The 12,662-nt window shown below is 38.7% G+C and overlaps 1 protein-coding gene across 3 annotated transcripts in view; it reads right to left on the reverse strand.

Annotated features, from left to right (window-relative positions):
• CDH6 (cadherin 6) overlaps nt 1-12,662 on the reverse strand; it is a 58,181-nt gene that overhangs the window by 24,447 nt on the left and 21,072 nt on the right. For all 3 annotated transcript variants that reach the window (XM_060007085.1, XM_060007087.1, XM_060007086.1), the window contains exon 2: nt 2,496-2,790. In XM_060007085.1, coding sequence (XP_059863068.1) covers nt 2,496-2,790 — 295 coding nt within the window. The remainder of the gene's footprint in view (nt 1-2,495; nt 2,791-12,662) is intronic.

A 12,662-nucleotide genomic window follows, 5' to 3' on the forward strand; every position in this document is an offset into this window, starting at 1 on the left:
CCAAAAGATGATTATAATTAAATCCACAAAGAAGGCTATGTTGTTTTAGATTGGCATTCTTATCTTAGAGACCACAGTTAATAATAACCTTCAAAGTATCCCTAACCCCCAAGAAATTCCATGCAAATTTTTACATGTATATTACAATGAGAAGAAGTTCCATGGACTTTATCTGATTCTCAAAGGGGTCTGTGACTTCCAAAAAGGGTAAGGCCCTCTGATTAAGATCATTTTATGGCTGACTTTTGGTATTCATATTAGACAAAGAGTAAGCATACTGCTAGAATTCTGTCCACGAACAGGGCAGGGAAGTCACATTTAGGGAATATTAGAATTTTTACATTGCTTTTGTAATGTAAATAATTACATTATTTACAAATTACAAATTACATTATAATTACAAATTACATTTTGTAATGTAAATAGTAATTTTTACATTGCTTTTGTAATGTAATAAATTGTTCCATTTATTGAACAAATATACTGTACTGTGTTAGGGTTGGATGCTCTGGAGGTAGCATGTTGATGCATGAGATAGAGCACCCGTCCTTGTAATTTGACAAGGTATGTAGGGAAAATGAGAGCATATGATTTTAAAGCGAGGAGTAGTAGAAGTCAACAGACACCTACGTTCTTATTTGACATCAGTACAAAATTTGATTGCTTTTAGAATATGGTTATCTGGACACTTTGAGTGCCTATTAGTTGCCAGATGTGGTACTGGGGGCTCTGCACTTGTTTTCTCCTTTCATTCTTACGATAAGGATTAGGAGTTGATGTTTATTATTTCTTTTTTATACATATGGAACTGGAGGATCAGAGACATCAAGTCATTTATTTACCTAAGGCCACGTTGCTGCTTATTAGTAGGGATAGTTTCAAACTTAGGTCTGTTTGTCGTCAAAGTCCTTTTTTTTTTTTTTTTTTTTGCGGTACGCGGGCCTCTCACTGCCGTGGCCTCTCCCGCTGCGGAGCACAGGCTCCGGACGCACAGGCTCAGCGGCCATGGCTCACGGGTCCAGCCGCTCCGCGGCATGTGGGATCTTCCCGGACCGGGGCACGAACCCGTGTCCCCTGCATCGGCAGGCGGACTCTCAACCACTGCGCCACCAGGGAAGCCCCGAAGTCCATTTTTACTACCTTGTTATTGTCCCACTACCTTCATGTAATTCTTTTGGGATGCCTTTACTATCACAATAATGACATGTTAATTTATGATAATGATGAATGTCAACATAACTGTGCCTGTGTGCAGATTGGAAAAAGGCTTCTCTTCCTCAAGACGTGTTACGGCCAGCTACCCTCAAATATTCATAAAACATTTAATTCTATAATGACTTCAAGAGTACGCTGCCCCTTATATTGTGCAGTTACACTTTGCACATCTTGTTAGAGTTGCCCAGTGTGGTGCTGATGACCAGGCTGTCCTTCATTAATTCTTCCTGCCCTTTACCACGTAGAGGAAAAATATTTTTCCTAACAAATCTTCCTCTTAAAAGAATTCTAATCCTCCTCTTAACTTTGGTGATCATTTGTGATTTTTCTAACAAAAAGTGACTTCAAGTAATGAGATGAGTAACTTCTTCATGGGAAAAATTGAGATGTTTTATAATCATTTCTGTAGATTATGTATTTTCCAAGTCTTAGAATTGTGAACTGAAATGTCTCTGATATCCGACTCGCAAAATTATGGAAATGTTTTTTATTATGTAATTTAGCCCTTTTGAACTTGACACTGAATATAACTTAAAATAACCCTTTACACAATAGTTGAACATTTGTCATTGTCTCCCCTGAAGTGTTTTAATGTGGCTGACAGTGATGTCAGTAGGATTTTTTTCTTAATTTAAATTCTATTTACCTTTTCCCAATCTAAGCAAATTAAATGCACACATATTAACTTTAAAACTGGTAGTAGAATTGTGCACAAAATATTAATTTACCATATTAATGTCATGAAAGTCTCTTAATTTCTACCACTTAGTAAAGAACATATCCTCTAGACATCGTCTGCATATTGTTTATGGATTTTTTAAAAAGTTTTCTTTGAATCTCTTTCTCAAATATAATTACTCTTTAGTCTGGACTGTAAATTCAGGGCTTTTATTTTCCATTGGGGAGATCCTTACCTGAAGCCTAATACCACTATGGGCTAAGAGAAATAGAGAGGGCTGCTGCCTTTCAGTCCAAGAAATAAAGTGGGCATTTTGAGTGGGGGAGGAATTAAATGAAATGGTCTCTCCTCCCTCCCCCTCTCACCCTGCCACTTTTCATACCCTAATCACTAGAGGAAATGCTGTTTTCTTAAAAATAATAAGACTAGAGTCATATTAGGAGACACCGGTGCACTTACAAAAAGGACATAAATGGACTGTTTGAAACACAATGCTTCTAGAATTTAGCAGCTAAGTTCATTCAATTCAGCAAATTTCACTCATAGGACTTGTTATTCAGTTGATGTACTAGAGGAAATGGTTGAATCACATCTCACTCACCGACATCAGACATTTCAGGAACAGTGGCTGTGTAAACCTCCTTGGTGAATATTGGTTCATTGTCATTGATGTCATGGATCTTGATGATGAATTCAGACTCGGGCTCCACAGGTCTCCCTGTTTTTCTGTTTATGGCCTGAGCTCGAAGGATGTAAACAGGTTTTTCTTCCCTGTCCAGCCTCTTGGTGGCCTGTATATCCCCTGTGTTTTCATTGATAATGAAGAGATCTCCTGCTCCATCTCCTGAAAGGATATATTTAAGTGATCCATCTCCTCTATCCTGGTCTGAATGTAACTAGTGTAGAAAAAAAAAATTAAAGAAAGTAAAAGTCAAGCATGTGATCCTGAACTGTTTGTCTTTATGATGCAACGCTATGTTAACTTTCATTCAAGTCTTTCTAAGGGTTGCAGATTGTTCTCTTTTACTATTTACTTAAATCCTCAGTAGTAAATGCCATTCGTTAATGAACATGTTTCCTTATAATCACAGAGATTTCCAGAAGTGGAACAGAGCTGGGATAAAATTTAGTAATCCTGATTTTGAAGAATGGAAAACTAAAGGCCAGAGCAATAGTAAGATGCCCAAGGACATAGAGGCCTGGCGGCAACAAAACTATTTTCACTACAGCTTTCAGATCTATTAATACACTCTCCCCCTCACTTTTATGTACACAGATACACTAGACAAGCAATATACAGATACACTAGACAAGCAATATACTACTGAGAAAAGGATTTTGGTTTTTGAATCAGAGTGTACATTTTGCCACTACACATTGCTATCTTGGTGAATTTAGGAAAGCTAGTCAATCTTCTTGATTCTAATATGATGGAGATTATAGTCAATTTTCTAGGAAGATGTGAAATTTATTTATGAAATTCAACTCAAAGTGTTTGAGAAACATCTTAAGTGCTGTCAGGGACAATGCCTTGAGACCACCCTGACTAGGTAATTTACAAGATAAATTGGAATAAGAATTTACAAGCTAAATTGGAATAAGATAAATTTACAAGATAAATTGGAAAAGAATATTTAACACATATTTTAGTTTAATATGGGAAAGGACCTTCTAAAAGATTAGATTGAATAGTCTGCCTTATGAAGCAGTGGGTTCTCTGTTCCTGAAGGTCATCAAGCAGAGGCTCTGATAAGATTAACAGCCAGTGAAATGGGTCCAGGTAAAGGGTTGCGGTAATGAACATGAAGATACCACTGAAGTGAAGAGGGCGATCCTAACTTGGAAAAGTAGCCCATGGGTTACTTACCCTGAACTTTATATCCACTCTATTGACTTCCCTGTTGTTTCTTTAGTTCCCTTTTCCCCACCTCAGCAAAAGTTTAGGCAGTATCTCATAGGTCTTCCAATAACCTAACCCTATTCACAAGTTTTTTCAAAAAGTGCTTTTTACCAAGGAGAACTGTTTTCAGATCTTAGTTGTAAGTGTCAGCTACATACAGACAAGTCAGCTTTAATGGCTAGTAGGACCCTGTGGGGCCCTCCTGGGTACAAAAGCCCCTCTGTGCTTCCTGTTTCTTGTTTGTAGAGAAAGGCTTTAGTCTCCTAGGTCTTTCCTGAGTTCCAAAGAGCAGACTCAAGCAGTTACTAATTAGGTAAGTGAGGGAATGCAGAAACAAAGGAAAAGCAAATAGTTCAGTGATAAAACAGAGTCCTAGTTCCTCCTGAAGAGATATACGTAACAATCTGACATATATTTTTGAGTTCTGCAGAAACTAAGCTCCCCCGCACAAGGTAGAGGATGGTGATTACATGTTACCACAAGCATGCAGATGCCAGATTCAGAAGGTTGATGATTATGATTCCTTGAAACATCACCCTGTTACCTCACCACCAACCAGTCAGAAGAAGGTCCATGAGCTGCAATCCTCATGCCAAATGTTGCCTTTAAAAACCCTTTCCTGAAAGCCATTGGGGAGTTTGGGCCTTTTGAGCATGAGCTGCCCATTCTCCTTGCTTGGTGCCTCCAATAAACACTGTACTTTCCTTCATTACAACCTGGTGTCAGTAGATTGGCTTTGCTGTGCAGCAGGTGAGCAGACCCAAGTTCTGTTTGGCAACAATCTCTACCTTATTTCAACTCTGTCTAAGTGGAATATAGGCTATGTTACAACAGTAATGGCAACAACAGCAGCAGGTAAACCATCTCTGTGTTCTCTTGATTGATACTGCATGGAATGTTCAGAGTAATGTCTACAAACACATTTGAAAATAGAATCTCAGGGGAAAAAGGGACTTAAAAAATATGTAACCCAGACTTTCTAAAGGTATGTCCCATGGAATATCATTTACACAAAATGCTGAGGAAAAAGCGTTCTGTGGCCCAATAATTTTGGGAAATACTTCATATTCTGCCTCTTTCGTAGAGTCACCCAGTGCCCATTAACTTAGGAAAGGCTGTGAGTACCTATAGTCCACAACTGTACTACACATCATTTAATCTAGCTTTCCTGAACTTTCTTATGTAATGAATCCTTTTTGGGTGTGATCCGTATTGATATTCCCCAAAACAGTTTTCCAAGAAACTCATTTTGGGAAACATGAGATAATTGAATCCATCACTGCGAGAGTCAAGAAAACTGAGGCTCCTATATGTAGTGTTTCCCAAATCATGCAGCTCATGTGAGAGTCAGATTAGAACTTGAGTGCAAGAAGAGGCTTATCGATTATTCCGTGCAACCTTCTCATTTTGAGAGATAAACTGTGTCTAATGCCACACAGCTACCACTAGTTAATAGCAGAGTTTGAGGAAGAGAATATTATTTATACAATTAGTGGCCTTGAAAGCAATTTGACAGAAATCATGCAAGGTAAGTGCGAACGGGGAGGAAATTGCTTAGAAGTGAGACAAACGCAATAAGAAATGTAAAACAAGAGCACTCCATGATTTGTGTAATGTGATGTGCTAAGAAAACGCTGAAACCCTGACTACACAGAAAGAGTCACTGGGGAAAGTTTTAACTCTCCATCGTCAAATTCTTATGACTGAAGAGAGCTCTTAAAAAGCTATTTCATTAACTCATGAGTAATGAAACCAATGTCACTGCCCTTTGGATCTGGCTCTAGGACAGCCATGGTCAGCAGCCTGGCACAGTGCAGGGGGCACCACACCAGGAGTCCCAAGTGTGGGCCTTGCTCATTCTCTCTCTCTCAATAGGACAGTCAATTAACTTCCAAGCCCTGGGATCCTTATCAGAAAATGAAGATAATTGAGCTACAGGACAAGGCTGTAGTGAAGCACTAAGAGACTATATACAAATACTATGTTAGTTCCTACATAAACATGCGATAAAAGCATGTGTTTTATAAATTATAAAGTGTCTTCCAAATGTAAGATATTGTTACTATTATTAGCTCTTAGTTCACAATAAACAGGTTTTTGCTTTTGACTTTGAGAACTTTGTTCTGAGGCCTTTGAAAACCCAATTTTACAAACACATGGTATCTCTAAGGTAAAATCTGTTATCAAAAGCCAGTATTCTTCTATCAGGTGGCCATTGCTATCTTTCCACATGATTTATTATATCCTGCATTCCGCTAGATTATAGACTCCCCTCAGCCGGTTCTTTCATCACTTTCAATATGTAGTTGTTGCACAATTAGTAGGTGAATACCACATTGGATGACAAGATTTATTCAGGTAAAAGTAATCAGAAACTTATTTTTAGCTGTCAGGAGAGACCATTTCGATGACTTATAGAACAAACACCAAGACAATGTAAAAGGGCAGTGGAGATGCCAACTAAGAGCGTGAACAGGGATTGCTCTGCAGATCCCAATTCTGATTTATCAATATTTGAAAACTAGTGGGAAAGTGCATCTCTTCACTCAGGCATTGTATAATAATAAAACAATTTAACCTCATCCCCCTCCCAGTGCAGTGTTTGCATCTGATGGAGCGCACAGAATAGAAACCTCCAGAAGCCTTTGTGTGCTCTTTCCCCCTCTACTTCCCTTCCACTGAACCCCCCTGAGGCCAGTTCTTTTTTCTCTTCTTGGGGAAAAGAGGAAACGTAAGAAGACATCAGTGCAAGTGAAAGCGGTGGTGACAAGCAGACATTAGGGGTTTATTGAGCTCTTAGAGTTTAATTGGATTTTTTTCTTTTGTGATGTCATTCATCATGGCCACTGTAAAAGGCAGAAGTTAAACAACAACAAATAAAAGGTTGTATGCTGCCCGAGGCATGTTTTTACTAATTTCAGTTTAATGTGGCTGTTCCATTAAGTTTAATCATCTGGCTCACTTCTAACGATTCACCATCAAGTAAAAATTATCCACTTCCCTCGGAAAGTCACATTTCACCTGGGGCTCGCAGGACTTTTTACTACTGTACCTGGAGCATTTTGTTGCAGAAGAAGCTCTTGGTCTTTGCTTGTTTTTCTGTTGACTTATCATTATTTTTTTAAGTGTAGCATCTTGACAAATAAATACAAGGATCTGGGGTTGTAGATACGGCCCCATCGCAGGCATCGCTAAAGCGGTGCCAGTATCTTTTTATCTGCTACGTATGCCACCTCCCGACTTGATTTTGTCTCTAATTCAAAGGTATAACACTAACTGTACAGATTTTTAGTGGTTTATGGAGCTAGTTAATGCTGCCCCATTCCCCCCATTCCCTATGTGTCACTGAGTCACTTGTCTTAAGTCAGTAACCAAACTGAATCTTCTAAGCATATGCATTGTTGAGACAAGAAAGCAGCGTTTAAACAGAAGTTTACCTACATGGCACATCTGGAAGTACCTACAACAGCCTGAAAGGGGCTTAGGGAAGGAATTATGTGATTTTTTTTGCTGAAATAAAAAAATGGGTTATGACTAATACGCTCATAGAGTGTAATGTGGCCCTTTAAGAAATGTAATGATTGCTAATCTGAAATGTTATAAGAATCAGAGAACAGCTGTGGTGAAAAGATGTTGTCTGATTGGGATTGAAGTGTAGAAACTGGAGTTACAGCAGAGAGAACACCTTTGTGCTAAATAGATTGAATATTATTTTAAATTGGGAAAATAGATTTACAGTCAACTTAGGACAAATTGAAGCTTAACTGAATTCAATATGTATATGTATATATGAGTGTGTCTATACATACATCTCTCTACATAATGCATGTATACATAATGCTAATAAATATGCTTAACGTAAAAATTGTGAAGAGCTTGTTAGGTAGAGTTTATGTCAGAAAGAAATTTCTTGAAGTACATGGCAGGGATTAGGAGTAGATTCTGTTTCAGAGATCACAGGGGTAGGTAAATAAAAATATCTTTTTTTTTTTTTTTTTTCTTTTGCGGTATGTGGGCCTCTCACTGTTGTGGCCTCTCCCGTTGCAGAGCACAGGGTCCGGACGCACAGGCTCAGCGGCCATGGCCCACGGGCCCAGCCGCTCCGCGGCATGCAGGATCTTCCCAGACCCGGGCACGAATCCGCGTCCTCTGCATTGGCAGGTGGACTCTCAACCACTGCGCCACCAGGGAAGCCCTAAAAATATCTTTTAATAAAATTTTATATTACATATTTTAATATGCTGTATTTGGATGTTAATGATTATTATGAATTAACTAATTTATATCTAATTTATATTTAATTTATGTTTTTTACAAGTTAAAATGCTGAGGGCACCATATTTTTGTGGCAGGTTGTTGGAACTAGACATGCAAATTCTCAGGCCCCATCTACCTCCAGAATCAGAAACTCAAAGGGTGTGGCCCAACAATCTGTGTTTTAAGAAGCCCTCCGGGTGACTGTGATGAGAGCTCAAGTTTGAGAATCACTGCCTTAACTAGTACAATCATAATGCATGCATGGTCTTGGGCAAGGGAAAGAAATGGGTATGTAGTAGTCGGGTAACCTTGGGGAACTTAGTTAATTTCTCCAAGTCTTATCTCCCTCATCTACATAAGAATAATACCATACTTAGTTTACAGGTAGGTTGGTCTGAAAATTAATAAAACAATGTATGTAAAATGCTTAACAGAAGGCCTAGCTCAGAGATATGCATCAATAAATGATTCTTACATCACAGACAGGAAGTATTCAGAAGGTGGACTTTGAAGGTGGAAACATTTGGGTCTGAATTCTGACTTTCCTATTAATCAACTAAATTAATTAAGTTATCATAGTTTTCATAGGTCATCTTTAAGACAAAACTCAAAATAACTAATTTTGCCAGATATTCCTCTTCTACTTGTCCATTAAATGTAGATATTCCTTAGGCCTATGTCTTAGGTCCTTGTCTTTCCTCATTTCACATACTCTCTCCAAATGAGATTATCTATTTTCATGGATTAAACTATTATCTCTGTGCCATTAATGTCCAAATCTCTATAAAACCTCAGGACAGACATTTTCGTGAGATACAGAGTCAAGGATACAGTGATTCCCAGGCAAGTCTCTTGGACAACTCACACTCAGTACTTCCCAGTTGATGTCATTACCTTCTCTCCCAAACCATTCTTCCTCTTGTATGTCCCATCTCTGTAAGGACCACCAGAGAGTCACCCTAGAACCTTCCTTCTGCCTCCATCTCCAAATTCATTAGGCCCCTAACTCCTGCCAATTCTACCTCTTAGCTATATCTTGACTCACCTCCTACTTGTCTCCATTCCCACTGGTGCCACCCTGGTCCAATTCACCACCATTTCTCTTTGACCTATTGCAATGAGGCTCTCTGAACACACACTCAGTCTTGCTTCCTTTCCATCTATTTTCCTTTCTGTGACTAGATGAACTTAAACAACACCATCAACAACTTTCAAGATACCACTCTTTTCTAGCTGAATCCTTCAGTGTTTTCTCTTTACTCTTGGGATAAGGCCCCTAGCCCCACTCAGCATGGCCTCCAAAGTCTCCACAGTCTCTGCCCCTCTCCTTAGCTTCCTCAGCCATCATTCTCTCCTTGACACTCTTTGTTCTAGTGTACTGTACGTATTGCAGTTGGTTGAAGATACATCAGACTCTTTCATATCTAGGCCTCCTTGCATGTGGTCCCCTTGGTGTAAAGTCCTTTTAAACACCTTCACCTGGTTAATCCAATTCATACATCAGGTCTTTGTAATCTTGATTTCCTCAGGGAAGTTCTCCCTGAGCTGCTAGTCTAAGTTATAGCCTCCTGTTCTACACTCCCAATTTCTTCCCCAGTTAGCCATCAGTACATTCTCAATTTTTTTTTTTTTTTTGAGAATTTCACAGCTGTTTTCATGTTTCAGTCAGCAAACAGCTAGATGGCAAATTTCATGATTAAAAAAAGCATCAAGCCTGTCTGGTTCACTTCCGTATTCTCAGCACCCAACATATCAGCACATTATAGATCTTCAATAATTAATGATTGCAAAGAAAGAATGAATGAATGTTATAAAGATAAAATTGGATAAAATATCAATAATCAATGAAGGTTTCTGGAACCTAGAAGGTAATCAATAAATCTTAGTGTCCTCCACCCCCTTTCTCACTTGATTTTAGGATAATTCTATGTATCAAGAATATATGTTCCTGAAGCTGCCAGATAATTTAGCAATTACTACCAGAAACTAAGCACATTGTCTAGTCTGAGCAGTCAGAGAGCAATTCAAGTTATCACCTCAGATATAAAAAATTTTCTTTAATAACCAATTAAACCTCAATAATAAAGCCAACCTGTATTGGATTTGTTCAAAAGAGCAGATGTTATAAGTACCTTGACCCATTATAAGTGCTGGGACAGAAGTCATCTGTTAAGGGTGAAGAAGTTTCAAGAATGAAGCTGATGGAAAATGAATGGAAAATTCTCCATTTCACAGAAACATTGTTCTATTAAAATATAGTTTAACTGTCAACCAAGGCCATTTAAAAACACTTATTGGCCTGAAGAGCTGCATAAGGCAATGAATAAAAAACTATAATAAAAAATAAAAAATAATAAAATAAATAAAAATCTATATAAATATTAGATAAAAAATAAATATTAGATAAAAATCTATTAAATATTAGAATAAATTCTATATAAATTAGAATAAAAAAATCTAATACCTGCCTTCTATACCTTTGCAAATTAGCCTTGGAAATACTTACCCGTACATAAAAGAAAGCAAATAAAAGCAGAAATTAGACACTTCGGTATTCTTATTAAGTATTAGTTAGGAATAACAAGGTAAAGGAAACGCTAGAGAACAATACAGAGGGAACCTGTGAGTTGGACAAGGTGGAGTCAGGGGACATGTTAGCTCTTTGATGGTTTAGGAAGACTTCTTGGAGAAGGTTGGATCACCGAGGGGAGAAAAATGGCTTGGCAACCAGTATGAGCACGTGGCATGGTTTCAAGGCTCTGTGTGGGAGAAAATCAGAGAAGGCCTTGAGTATGTACCTGGAATAATAAAAGCAATAAAGTCAGCTAAAATAGAAGCGTCCTTCCCTTGAGGTGCAGGGTCACATATTTTCTCACACTGCATTCAGATGTGCACGGGAAGATGCAGCTTCCTTATTATTTCTTTCTTTTTTTTTATCCCTCAAGCTCTAATCCCATTGAGTATTAGGAACTCGATATTAGGTTGAATATTCAGTCAATATTCAGTAATTTAGTGCAGTCCAATAAAATCTGCCTGATTCAATAATACAGTCTCTTTAGATAACTATTTTAAATAAATCCCAGTCTTTCTGGGTTTTGCTTTCTCTCTTTGCCCCTGATTCATTCCAAGATGACATCTGGGTGTATGAAGAGGAGAGACCCACATGGCACAAATCAGAGGAAAATTCGGGGCTTTTGGAGCTAAGGGCAGTCCTGTACTGCCTCTGGTCCACTGGTCTCTAGACAATAGCTCTCATCCATTACTTTCCTCAGGGGCATCTATGGTTTTGGCAAGTGGAATCACGATCTCAGCTCTCCAGGGTCCAAGGTGACTAGTCCCACCCTGCCTGCCTCCTTGGTATCACATACCCCCTGATGTCTGAGTATCACTCCTCCATTGCCCTTGGCAAATGTGGACTTAGCCACAGGGTTGCTTTGTCCTTGGTAGGTACCAGCAAAGAGATCATCCACCCTTTTCTTGCCCTGGAGAAGCCCAGGAGCTTAAAGGAGCTTCTCCTCCACCACATGATTGCCTCAAAGGGAAACGGGCAAAAACCCACTTTGTTTTCACCTTTATCCACAAACTTGCCACAGCTTCCCACTGCCCCCTTTTCCAGACTTCAGATACAATGTCTCAGAGAAGTAGAAATGACTTTAGATACACACAGGGCTGTGTGTTTTTGTGTTTAATAGCCAGGAATGTGAAATGCCTCCCTCAGTTTCAGGAATACCCCACCACTTAAGTTTTGGTGGGAGGAAGAGACAATTCCCACCATAAAAACTGAGAAGATAACTGGGGGGTAAGAATGACCAATAGCCCAGAGCCCGGCACCAATAACTTTTGGTAACTACATTTATAAATGGGATTCGTAAGTTTTATTCGAATTGGCTAGGCTCATCTCTTGATATGTTAAATGGGCTCTAGAAGAATCAGGACAATCTCTTTTCCTCTGACAAAACCTAGGTTCAGGCTGCCTCCATCTCCCATTTTCTTTTTTGATTATACTGTGTTGCCGCTTATCATGACTAGAAAACATTATATCCTTCTATATAATATAAATAATTTGATTGATTTTTAGAACAGTGTAAATATTTTCTCTTTAAAGCTTTCTCTTACATGATCAATCATTTGGCAATGGGTCTGTCTGGAATTTGGGAAAATAATAATAGCAGACATTTATGAAGCCCATCCTATGGGCCAGGAAATGTGCTGCTGTTACACAGATTATATAATTTGTTACTCATTATGACCCTCTTCCTATCACCTCAACTGATGAGGAAACTGAGGCAAGGTAAGAGTTTAGTAACTTCTCAGCATCATACAACCAATGGGAGAAGGATTGGAGTCCAGGCAGTCTGACACCACAGTCTAGTCTGTTAACTGCAACATAAATATTTTCTCTGGATATTCACATTCAGTTCTATGACATTCATTAAAGGTTTATCCTGTACCAAACAATATTTTAAGTGCTGAGTTACACAGATCTATCTAATTCAGGATTTTTTGACCTCTGCTCTATGAACATTTTGGGCTGGGTAACTCTATTCTGTGTATTATAAGATGTTTAGCAGCATCCCTGGCCCCTACCCACTAGATACCTGTAGCACCTTT

This window comes from Delphinus delphis, chromosome 3 (genome assembly GCF_949987515.2).
Source record: "Delphinus delphis chromosome 3, mDelDel1.2, whole genome shotgun sequence".
Lineage (NCBI taxonomy): Eukaryota > Metazoa > Chordata > Mammalia > Artiodactyla > Delphinidae > Delphinus > Delphinus delphis.